Source organism: Anneissia japonica, unplaced genomic scaffold, assembly GCF_011630105.1.
Source record: "Anneissia japonica isolate Jap-2015-1 unplaced genomic scaffold, ASM1163010v1 scaffold3531_len492141_cov184, whole genome shotgun sequence".
Taxonomy (NCBI): domain Eukaryota; kingdom Metazoa; phylum Echinodermata; class Crinoidea; order Comatulida; family Comatulidae; genus Anneissia; species Anneissia japonica.
This window is the reverse complement of record NW_022702905.1, coordinates 206,392-218,882: the sequence shown is the minus strand read 5'-3', so window position 1 is coordinate 218,882 and position 12,491 is coordinate 206,392. Positions and strand designations below refer to the sequence as shown.

Genomic DNA, 12,491 nt, shown 5'->3' with positions numbered 1-12,491 from the left:
AGCACCACCATTTTATATATATATATATATATAAAATGAGCTCTTTATTGTAATTGAACGTGTATCATTTTAATGTAAAGGATTTTCCTAATTATTCTACTTTGGGTAATGTATGCCTATCATGTCCAATGGAGATATTGAAAATTACTACAGTAAGTCATGTACTCTGCACATGTAGAAGAAATATTGGATGATAACAGTGATCATATCTTAACTTATTTTTCTTTCAGCATTAGTTTTCTAATTTGTTTCTTCAATGTGTAAAATAGAATCTTATTACTGTTATTAGTGAGTGCTATTTTGGTACAGTAGTTTGCAGCTTTGTATTTAGGCATATACCCTATTTATTTTAATAAACACTGCTTTAAATAAACGCTCCTCCCCCCTCGAATAAATGCCCTCTCTAGAGCCTCATTTGGAATAAACGCCATCCTCAAATATAGACCCCCCCCCACAAATAACTGTAAACAATTCTAATAGAGCAACATCATTCTCAACACAGTCTATTAATAATGTTCTACTCCAGTAGAATTACATTTTTTACAAACCTGGTTGGGATCAATAATTGTTTATGATCGCAATAACACATTTGACGGTAATTGTGTGTTGTAGTTCCACATTTACAGTGAAATTAAGAGGTGTTTATTTATTTGATTATTTATTTATTCTTTTTTTTGACTGGATTGCATTTTCAGTAGTGTAGTACTAATTTTCAGAATGGTCCAGTTACGAAGTAATGTAAAGTAAAAAGTAATTAAAGTTAAAAAGTAGGCATATAGACAGTAAAAAAATAAAATATATTAAAAATTTACAAAGGTAATATTTGAGTATATCCATTTGACACCAAAAAAATACACATCTCCATTGAATAAAAGTCTCCCTCAAATAAATGCCCCCTCAAAAACCCTTCTGAACAATAACCCCTCCTGGGCGTTTATTAGAATAAATACGGTATTTACTTGTTGCTTTTTCATGATTGTAAATGTTGCTGATGGTTTTGGTGTTGCGTGTGAGTATTGCATGATGTTATTATTGCTGATATTGTTCATGGTGATACTGAGCGTTGAAATGGGTGATAGTAAGCTATGTTTTTTGTTAATGACAGGTGATTTTTTTTTAATGAATGTGAGGGTTTTGAGTTGGTTGATTAGTGTTGATATTATAAGACTCAGTCTTCCAACTGACTGTCAGTTATTGTTGAATGTTGATGTAAATTATATCAGTAAATAATGTTGATTGTTCTTCAGTGAAATCAAATCTTTATTAAAAGATATACTGTTTTTATGCATCTAATTTCAATTATCTAATTTCTTAGAATGGCCGAACATCTCCTCCAGTACCAGCGGTGTCAACCAAAGAACGTGCTGGAGAGAATGAACGTGATGTCATGAGCGCTCTTTCAACAATGCGTAAACAGCTACAGAGTGAACAGAGGCGAGTCCAACAGGCCCTTGAAAGAGAGGTATGCTATTTGGAAATAAATATATTTTATCAGTAGTGGTAATTTTAAATTTCAAGATAAAATGATTAAAAAACTTGTTGCATGGTCAACCACCATCTACAAGCCAAATGTACAGTACATGCATTATTTATGTTTCAACTGTATTTGTCTTTTGTGATTGTAGGGAATGGCATTACTGTACATATAAATATTTAACAATCCCAACACCAGGGGTTTAGCCAGAAAAATAAAATAGGCGGTCCAAAATGGAAGGCGAAAAACAGCCGAGTGGGGGTGGGTTTGAGAGAGGGTGTCCTCTCCCTACATAAGAAAATAATAGAAAATTGTGACCTTTAGAGTGCATTTAAAGGTGTTTAAATGTTGGAATTTTGTCTTCAAAGGAATAGTGTTGAATTAGCTATCAGGAAAATATTTCAATTATAGACATAGACTGTCCACGGCTATGGTTGTTTACTCACATTTATTTTTCTAGGCTTTGCATTTGCATCTTCATCTCTCGCCTAGCTGGTCCAGTGTAAATTCTACTCTAGGTCTTCCGAGATGTATAGATCTAGGCCTAATGTATTTTGTTGACTTAAAATTTAACTTGTGATGTTAACAACAAATCTGTTTTACGATATTTTATGAATTAATTATAACTAGGGATTTACGAACGAGAACGATATCTCGGGGAACCGAATCTCAAGTACAGTACTTATTTGCAGCCACGTGCATGCATTGTGGGCGACTTAGAACCGTTCATTTTTCAGCGGGGTATAAATATGTTTTTAACATGACATGTCTATGTCTATTATTGTTTTTTTTTCTAGTATGATCCTTACACACATGTTCCCAGTACTCATACTAGCCGTCGTACAAGTCCTCAGGTCAATGTTCTTGACCTTGAGAAGAAGAAAATGAAGCCAGTGACTGTACGGCGCGAGTTAACAAACCAGGCAGCTGCTTATGATTTCAACAGTCTCAAGGATAGAGGTTAGAATTCGTTTATTTTTTCTATTTTATTTTAATTTTATAATAATTTCTGGTAAATGTCTGAATACATTGTTCATATTTGAAAAATGTTTGATGCTAAATTTGCTCTCTTAAGTGTTGATGTAAACATCCTGAAGGCTTTCACTGTTGATTAGTTGGGATGTATGTAGCCACATGTTACATCTTGTGACTTACAATACTGTACAGTATGTGCAACCAGTGCAGTGTGAAAACCATGCATTGACTGTTCATAGATTGTAAACATATATAGTTATTAATAAATATTCCATGTTTTGTAATTTCTGCATTTTCTGTTTATTGTACAGTAGGTAGATTCATGAGTAAATCCCGAAGACTAGTCATTTAATGTTTTCTGCGTTTTAGTTACATAATTTTTTTTGTTATACCTGTTGATCTTGTGATCACCTGTTATATGCTGAATTAACATGAAACAAGAAAAGATTCCCATACAGTGGCATATCTAGAGGGATGCGCGGGGGTGCATGCCCCCATAAAAATTACTCGTGCCCCTCTCCCTATTCCCCCTCCTAAAAATTATGGTCAGTTAGTTAAAAATCACCTTATTTTGCGAATTAGCACCCCTCAACTGATCCTCGAGCCCCCACTTAACCTTTGCGCCCCCCCCATCAGCACCCAAATTTCAAGACTTCTAGATACACCACTGTCCCCATAAAACATGTTATTGAATAATTTAGTGGACTGTAAAATTTGGAAAATGGTACTCACTTTTAATGCTGTTGTCATAATTTAGATACTGACAATTTATATGGGTATTATTCACATAGATGGCTGCTCTCCTCCATGATTTATAATAGACAAAAGTAATTATGGTAGTTGCTCTCACTGTGTATTTAGTGTCTCATCATGAATTTGTTTCTTATCCTAGGGTCCCATTCGAGACAAAAGGTCAGAGAACAATATCCAAATGAACCAACTACAGACATTGCACTTGAGGCTCAACAGAGGGCACTGTTGAAACAACAACAAGAAAAACTAGACTCTATGAGAAAAGGTAAGATTTCCTACACTTTTAGAATCAGTGTGACATTCTGGTTTAATGTTGCTGCTTTTTAGTTGAAACATGAACATTTTGTTACTAGTTGTGTTGTGGGATTCCTGATTTTGTTTCCATAGCAGTTTTTAAAATAAAGAGTGTTATTGCTGGAAGTTTAAATCCTAAAGGCAAAACTTTTTTTTTTTGCTTCTTTACTTTTTTTAAAGATTGTCAGAGGCAGCCAAAAAAAAAATCAAAATAAAATTTTGTTTTTTAGTTTTGCCGAAAACATTCTGACAGAGAATATAATAAAAAATTAAATGATATTGTTGAATGTAGACAGTGTAGTAAATGGGATAGTTAAATGCTTTAAATTTATGTAATAGGAAGAAATGTACATATCCTATACTTGGAGATTTCAAGGCAACGGCAGGCGTAATAAAAATAAAGAAAAACTTTCATTTTTTTCTGAAATTTCCAGTTTTTTCGTGGCGATGGGTACGTCAATTGACCAAAAATAATAATTTTTTTTTTTTATTCAAAATTTTCAATATTGGAGGACAGCAGGTTCGCGAAACAAGGTATAAGAAAAGTCTTGCCTAATTAGGGTAGTGCATCAAGGTCCTTGTGCATGTTAAAGAATCAACCTTTCTGCCCTTTTGATATTGTTGCTTAAGTCTGACAATAACATAGCATAACATAACATAGCATCAAGGGAGTTGTTACACTGTAACAACTTCCTGTACAAACATACCAAAACACAATGCTGAGTTTGATTGCCACCCTGGAAAATCTAGTTATGAATATCAGAATTTTCAATTCAATTCAATTCAAATTTATTTAAGCATAATTCAAAACATTCCATATAACAAAACAATGAACAATAAAAAGATAATTTAGTAAAACACTTACAGCTCAGGATAACCCAAAAAACCTGAATTGGTTTATTTCCGTTGGGGTCCCTTAAATAAAAAATATTACATAAAAGTTGGTTAAAAAGTAAAACAAACACTAAAATTTATTAAAACCTTTAAAATTACTAATAAAAGTAAAACTAATAAAAGAAATAAAACCCATTTTAGATTTCTTTCTGGTAAGCAGTACCAATCTCATCAAACCATGGAGGTATCAAACAAATTTAAATTTCAGTGTACAATTTATACATGTACGGTATTTTCTGCTTTGTTTTTTTAACAGCTTATCAACCATCTAAGTATGATATGGCTTCACTTGATCTTCATCATATTGGAAGGGTAAGTAGGAGCTAAATCAGATATTAATCTATAAAGCTTGTTTTCCACTAGGCGAATTTATGCGCAGGAATCGAAAGTGTCGGTTCGCTTCCTGAGCTCTGATTGCGCTTTTTTTTTTGCTTCGCAAAAAGTAGAATTATTTTGAACTACTGATGATTTCGCTGAGGTGAAAATCTCTGATAGCAATGTGATTGCACATGTGTATGAACTGACGCTTTCTATTCACACAAATAAATTCACCTAGTGGAACACAGGCTTAACTGGGGATGTCTAAGCCATGGTCGAAATTACCAGCAGAATCATCTGTTATAAAAATAGTTCTTCAATTTTCCATCTTATTTCATTATATTGGATTTACTAACAAAAGATGAAGAGCATGAATTACCCAACACATACATATTGTATTTAAATAACTGGATCCTTAACTTTTAGTTAAAAATCAATTTGAATATACAACTTAGTACATCAGTACAATGTTTAACTGTCCATTTTTGTAATATTTACCAGATTAAAACTAACTGATATGGCCATTGTGCAATGAACTATTAACCAATATGAAAAATAATAGAACCTTCTATCTGAGGACACAACAGAGCTAACAACCATGGCTGCTCCCACTTTCCTCTATTCCCTATCACTTCATGTCTTTTATTTCTCTATCAGTTTATTATACATTTTTATACATTATTATTTTTTAGTTAATTTCATTACTTAATCTTCTTTTTTGTTTTCTATTTTGTATACAAAATTTGCAAATACTTCATATATTAGCCTGCAGATTGGCCATTGGATTCTGAAAAAGAGGCAAGAAAAATGTTATACAGCAATAGTGTAGCTCTATGTGTCTACTAAAATATATGTATATGTGACCTTCTCTGGCAAACACCATCCTTTTTGGGATTGTGTTATTTCTAGCTTGCTGCCTGTATACCAATTGAACCTTAAATTCTTACAAGTTATGAAAACAGAAATATTAAAGAATAATTTTTCCAAATATGAATCCCAAAATCGTACTGAAATAGTAACATACAAAATTTATGTGCCTATTTTTGCAGTCATTTCTCAATTCTATGTGGTTGCTGCTATCTGCGTTTTAATATTATTGTATGGGCTTTGTCAGTGCAACAAAATTTTAGTACATAATAAGTATCTAAATGTTTTCTTCCACGTTTTCATTTCCTTCACTTATCGTATTTATTTGAATAAACGCCCCGCTTTAAATAAACGTCTCTCTCAAATAAACGCCCTCTTCAGAGCCCCATTTGGCATAAGTGCCTGCCTCGAATAAACGCCCTGGAGCGTTATTTTTTCCTTGAATAAACCCCCCCCCCCCAAATAACTGTAAACAAAACTAATAAAAGCAACATTATTGTCAGTCAATACATTCTATTAATGTTCTACTCCAATGGTACAGTATTGCATTTTTTCTAACCTGGTTGGGATCAATTGCTGTTGTCACATTTTGATGGTAACTATGTGTTGTTCTACATTTACAATGAAATTAAGGGGCATTTATTTGAATGTATACTTATCCATTGTACACCCAAAAAAATAAATTCCTCCCTCAAATATATCCCTTTAAAAAAAATCCTTCTCAACAATATATGCGTCAGGAGTTTATTCGAGTAGATACAGTAATTTATTTACTGAAATTGATTTTCAATGATTAAAGTAATGTAAAATATCAGAATGCATATTTACTGTTTTAGGGAAAGTCATGAAATTACTTAAATTTACAGGTATACACAATCAGGTTACTTGTTATGTATTCTCATTGAGGAGTATTTTCAGTTGTGGATTTCATTCAAAATTCAATCTCATCTTACCAAGTACCCATGAATAATCCTAGGTGGATAGATACAAGTTAAGTGAACTTGAATTTGCAAGAAATTAAACTTGAGCTTGCTTACACCTAAACCTGTTTTTATTTTTCCAGGGACATGATTCTCCTTTGATTCCGCTGGAGTCCTCAAGTGCTTTCATTGGAATTGATTCAGGAGAATCCAAAATTCCAGCCGATGAGAGGTCTTTGCCAGGATCAGCTAGGGTAAGTTTTGTCAGCAACCAATCAGTTTATTCAGTTCAAAAATGTCAATTTTGTTTACTGTGATAGGAAATAATGTTCAGGTCAATGTTATTTTTCCTATTTAAGCTGTTGTTAATTGTTAACCTGCCCTGCCCTATACCTTTGCACCATGCAAATCAGAATATAATTTACAATTATCGAGCAACATAGATGATTCTTCTACTAGTTTTTATTTTATAAGTTTTAATTATATAATTAAATTTTTTTTTTTTAATTTCTTCTTCATATTATATAATATGAAGTCCAAATGGTTTGGGAAGGTCAAGGGGTAAGGCAAGGGTGCTGCAACATATTGTATAGCCTTAATATTGGTGCAGGTTCAGGCCCTTCCCATAGATTGGTTAGTAGAACCAAGAAATAGGTAACTTATATAAAAATATGTATTTGATTATGTAATATGAAGTCCTATAGTATTTATTTGTGAAGATGAAGTGTTAAGGCAAGGGTGCTGCAACATATAGCCTAATATTGTTGAAGTTTCAGAACCAAGTCTTCTCATATAATGGGTTAAATAGTGGAGGCCTGGTGAACATATCTTGCACTTGTGTGTTTAAAAGGAAAAACCCAATGAATCATTTTGAAGTAGGGGTTATCCCGATTCTCTAGTTCACTTATGTGCCTGTCATGGAAGGATGTGACTACGGAGTGCCATTTTATGGCAAATATGATACATACCGGGCGAGTCGAGTGGCCATGCGGTAAGGCAGGGGCGCCGCTAGCTACAGCATCAACATCGGCGCTGGTTCCAGCCGCTCCTTGCCCATGGTTCGGTTGGTAGAACCAAGTTTTCTCAGATAAGGACTTAAAATTGAGGTCCAGTGTATACATCTGGCTCGTGTGCACTTTAAAGAACCCATTGCATCTTTCGGAAGAGTAGGGGGTTACCCTAATGTTATTGTTCATTTCAGCCCCTGTCGTTGTGGAATGATGTGAACATGTACCTACCAAGAAGCGCCTCTTTACGGCTGCTAGGTAGTCACAGACCACGCCCATACGCAATTCAGCACAATGATGCTGCAAGTTATGGGTTATTCTCCTACCTTTACCTTCACCGACCACACCCATATTCGGTTCAGCATAATGACCCTTTATTTACCTATACCAAGTTATCCGGGGATGAATGTGTTTTTTGTGAGTGGGTAAATTTTATGAAGCAGAAGGTAAATGATAGTTGTAAAAGGACATGTATCATTTTTAGTGCCTTTCATTGAAAAAGCAGGGTTTCGCGAGAAATAATGTTTCATATTCTCTTGAAGATGATGAAAAACATGGATAACCGCTAAAATTATTATTACTGTATGTTTTTTTGCAGACAAGAGATCTGTATGGTGATATAGCAAGTATTAATGAAGATGCCCTTGATATCTTGGAGAGGAAAAACAAGGAGAGGATTGCAGCGTTAGCAGCTATTGAAAGTAGGAATCAACAAATAATTTTGGGAAAGTTTCTTCTGTAAAAAACAATATTAATATTAAAAATTATGTCAGTAAACTGAAGTTTGCTAGAATAGTTAGATGATGTTCCAAAAAATACCACCCTAAATATCAAGGTTTTTAAAGGAGAGGTAGACTTATGTCGGATATCTGCAGTTAGATAGGTGCAGCAAGAGCCTCCAATCTGTGTAATGTAAGTACACATTATGATTTCTGGGCTCTGAATGGTCACAAAGAATTAGGTGCTGTGGCATGGGAGGAATGTGGGAGACCCCTTAAAGTTAAATTTGTCCCAATTCTGTAGCAAACTATGGGGTGCAATGCGTCAAGGAGGGTGCAAATCAATGCTAACATCATTGTAGGGGTTCTAAGATCTTTATATTATTTAGGCCTAAACTGCTGTATGAGCACAGATAATAAATAGGCATACTTGCACATCAGATATGTAGATAGCCCCATGAATTGGGAGGGCCCAGGCCAGACCCTGTTAGGCCACTGGTTAGGTAAATTCCAAAGACAAAAATGCACAAAAAACACTATAAGAACACTATTTTGAACAACCCTGAGCCTTTTTTTTTTTTGGCTTACGATTTATCTCATATTGTTACTGTGTTTACCTTGGGCCAAACCAGATTTGGTTTTACTGGATGCTTCTTGCTTTGTTTTAGGTGATGGTGTGTCCAATGAAGACCCAGATGATGTATTACAAAAGTTTATGTTGAAAACATCTAGGCCTAGACACAGGTATACCTCCTTTTTTTTTTATTATCAGCAACAGCACACAATCACCACCACCACCATCATCATCATCACGTTGTCATCATCATCATTGTCATCCTTTTCATCATTACCATCATTATCATCATCATCATTGTCGTCATCATCATTATTATCAACATCATTTGAATGTCAATTAACTTTATTGTTCATTAGGTTGTTATTTGGTGCTTGCTGTGCCAAAACCAGCATCAGTGACTAAAACAAAAAAATTGACTTTATTATTTTCATATTCTGCACATTATTAGCTTTAAAATGATGAGTCATACTGGAATTGACTTACTATTGCCAAAGTTACGAGTAAAAGTATTACAGATTCTTTGTACTAAAGTATACAATAATGCCAATTCTTATGCTTAAATACTCAGTGTAAAATATTGTGACAGTACGCTGGTTTTGGGAAATCAAGCCTCTTATTTTACTAGGGCCCTTAAAGTTACATATTTTCTTAAATACAATTAAGTAATAAATACATAATCCTGTTCCCTCTCTTCATACCTTCTCCATATCATAATCATCCCCATTCTTATTAACATCACCATAGTCATCATTATCATCATATATTAAGAAGAACATAATTTTAATAATCCTTATCAGTGTCTATCATGATGATTTTTTTACACAAGATAAAAGACCAAAATATATTCCTCTGTAATTCTTTGGAATATTGTCAAAAATGTCATATGTATTTTGAAATTTAATGTATAATCATTGTCATGATAATTTGTAGCATCTATGTTTATTAATTATGTTTTAATTTTTGTTTAAGTCAAATGTTTCTTTAACTTGTGTGTTTTTCCCTCTATGTTGCACAGACCGCCCTCTGGAAAAAGTGAAGACCTTAGCTTATGGCTGCAACCTACTGGCTACTGACGATAAATACATCAAACAATAATAGCTTTGGCTTCCCACATACCTTGATTCTGTATAAATTTGATATAATGGTTGGTGGCCATGTTCTAGGTACAGTGATGGTACTGTATAATGCTGTATTTTGGCCATTGAGAGAATTACATCCCACTTCAGAATAAAGCAGTTATTTCTATACTATTCAGAAGTTGTGGACCATTATAATAACATTATAAATTTATATAGCGCCTGTTAAAATTTAAAAATGTTGGTCCCCGGCACTAAGGGTGGTAAAATCTGATAAAACAAAGTGTGATAAAATTGATATCAAAGTTATTTTATTTGATGTTATTGCACAAGCTGCTAATGCTGTCAGATTTTTAAAGATAACAGGTGTACATTCCAGGACTGTAAACTCTACTTCAGCCTTGAAAATAACTTATTCCATTGGTATTCTCTATATTTTTTAAGGTGAATCCGTGGTTTTGGCTTAGAATTATTTGAATGATAAATTATAATTGTCATTTTTCAACATATAATTATGTTCATTGTGTACATACTTATGTGAAGCATGCGACATATTTTGGCTAACCTATTTTTTTTAAAGTCTGAGCGACTACAGCTGTATGTACATAAAGCTAGTACTTTCTTTTTGTGTGCAAATTAATGAATATAGTCTTTTTATGTAGACATTTCCCAGACAAGTACTGTATAATATTCAATTTATTATAAACAAATCGTTTTCTTATTGCATAGAATCGTAATGATCATAATATGTACATGTCATAATTATAGGCTATATATGAATAATAGGTGTAATATTGAATTAAATTTACATTATTTATATTTGTCTACATTTACATACCTAGTAAAACTTAAACTGTAAGTTTAGGGTAAAGTATCTATATATTGTTGCAAAGTGTTATCATTGTGAGATTTTAAAAAGGATGTGTAAAAAATATGGGGTAATATGTAATGCGTTTAATGGCGCTTTCTCAATCAAGATTGGTATCATTGATGTAAATTTGTGACTCTTTTGTTGTTGGGTACAGGAGTGGCGCCAGGATTTGCCAGATGGGTTTTTGAGGGGGTAGAGGGCGATGTTCGGATGAGATCAAAGTGGGTGTGGTCGGGCGTCACTCAAAAATATTTTCTCGGGGGAGGGAGAAATATTTGGGTATATTTTTATTGTAAAAAAGAAGCTCACATACAAAACAGTCTGTTGCAGTATATGCTGAATTAAAAGACTGAGTAAAATTACAAAAAAATAAAATTGTCAATTAAAAATTTACTTGAAAGCCATCTCAACGGGGCCCTGCCCTTCCCCGGTCTCCACCGGCACCACCCCTGGCTCAGTAATTGCCGACTGAAATGCCCTGTTTACACTAAGACAATAAATACAAAGTGTGTTGTAAACATGTATTGCTTTTCTTCCTCTGGGTTTCGTTGGGGTTGGGGTGGGTGTGGTCAAGGGCGCAGATATGTTTTGAAATGTTTTTTTTTTTAATGTATTTACATTACCTACTTTATGTGTCAAACACCAATCTTTTCTTTACACGCTTTTTCTCATACTTCTCAAATTGTAATAAAGGCACGCGCATTTTGTGTCGTGTATTATAGGTATTCAGATGTTTGTGGGCAGAGATACCGGTATCTTCCTATAAAACAAGATGCACAGTACTCCGGCTGTACAGTGCTCTTACGTTAAAACCGATGAAAAGTGAAGGGGACTAACCCCCATCAGGAACGTAGCCAGGATTTTGAAAGGGGGGGGGGGGGGGCCGTTATGCAACGTAGCCAGGATTTTGAAAGGGGGGGGAGCCGTTATGCGAGATATGTATGACCCCGGCGGGGACGAACACCCCCCTTCCCCCCGTAAAGTAGCGCACTCTGAACGTTTTAAGGACTGTCTTGAGAGGATAAAGTGAAAATTGTATTAGACACATCATAAATAATATTAGTAGGCCCAACAATAATTATAATAAATCAACAGAATCCATGAATTCGAAAGAAAGGTGTCCCAGGGAGGGATTTTCACAGAGGAACCACCCACCTCTGCCCCACCATGGTTGGGGCTGAGGTAAGAAAATTTTTGATTAGGGCACCTCTAGATGGCCGGAAATTACACTTTCATACTTAAATTTGAATATATTTTCCTTTTTTTTCCTCAAAAAAAAAAAATCTTATCTAAAATAGTCATAATCACGAAAAAAGGGCATGAAAAACCAGATCACATTCTAAAACAAATTTATGCCCCCATCAGGAACGTAGCCAGGATCACCATGGTTGGGGCTGAGGTGAGAAAATTTGAGGAAATAGTACCTCTAGATGGCCGGAAATCACACTTTCACATAGTAAAATTCATCATCATCACATCACCATTACATACTCAAAATGAAACGCCAACGCATTTCTCATGTACTTTATCTACTTGATATCCAGGACAACTTGACCTAACTATAATTTAATATATAAGCTTATAACTATCATCAACAAATCACAACTTTATTTTTCGCCTTTAGCACAATTTCCTTCACATTTTAATATTATTAATATTACTATCAATTATCATCATCATCACCATTATTATTATTATTATTATTACTATTATTATTATTATTATTATTATTATTATTATTATTAC

The 12,491-nt window shown here is 34.0% G+C and overlaps 1 protein-coding gene across 10 annotated transcripts in view; it reads left to right on the top strand.

Moving 5' to 3' along the window:
• The window catches only part of LOC117104148 (centrosome and spindle pole-associated protein 1-like), a 44,060-nt gene extending 32,797 nt beyond the window's left edge, over positions 1-11,263 (top strand). For all 10 annotated transcript variants that reach the window (XM_033244841.1, XM_033244840.1, XM_033244834.1 and 7 more), the window contains 8 exons: positions 1,316-1,462; positions 2,272-2,434; positions 3,342-3,467; positions 4,647-4,702; positions 6,639-6,749; positions 8,101-8,203; positions 8,890-8,965; positions 9,814-11,263. In XM_033244841.1, the coding sequence (XP_033100732.1) occupies positions 1,316-1,462; positions 2,272-2,434; positions 3,342-3,467; positions 4,647-4,702; positions 6,639-6,749; positions 8,101-8,203; positions 8,890-8,965; positions 9,814-9,871 (840 nt within the window). In that variant the 3' untranslated portion in view covers positions 9,872-11,263. The remainder of the gene's footprint in view (positions 1-1,315; positions 1,463-2,271; positions 2,435-3,341; positions 3,468-4,646; positions 4,703-6,638; positions 6,750-8,100; positions 8,204-8,889; positions 8,966-9,813) is intronic.
• The last annotated feature ends 1,228 nt before the right edge of the window (positions 11,264-12,491 follow it).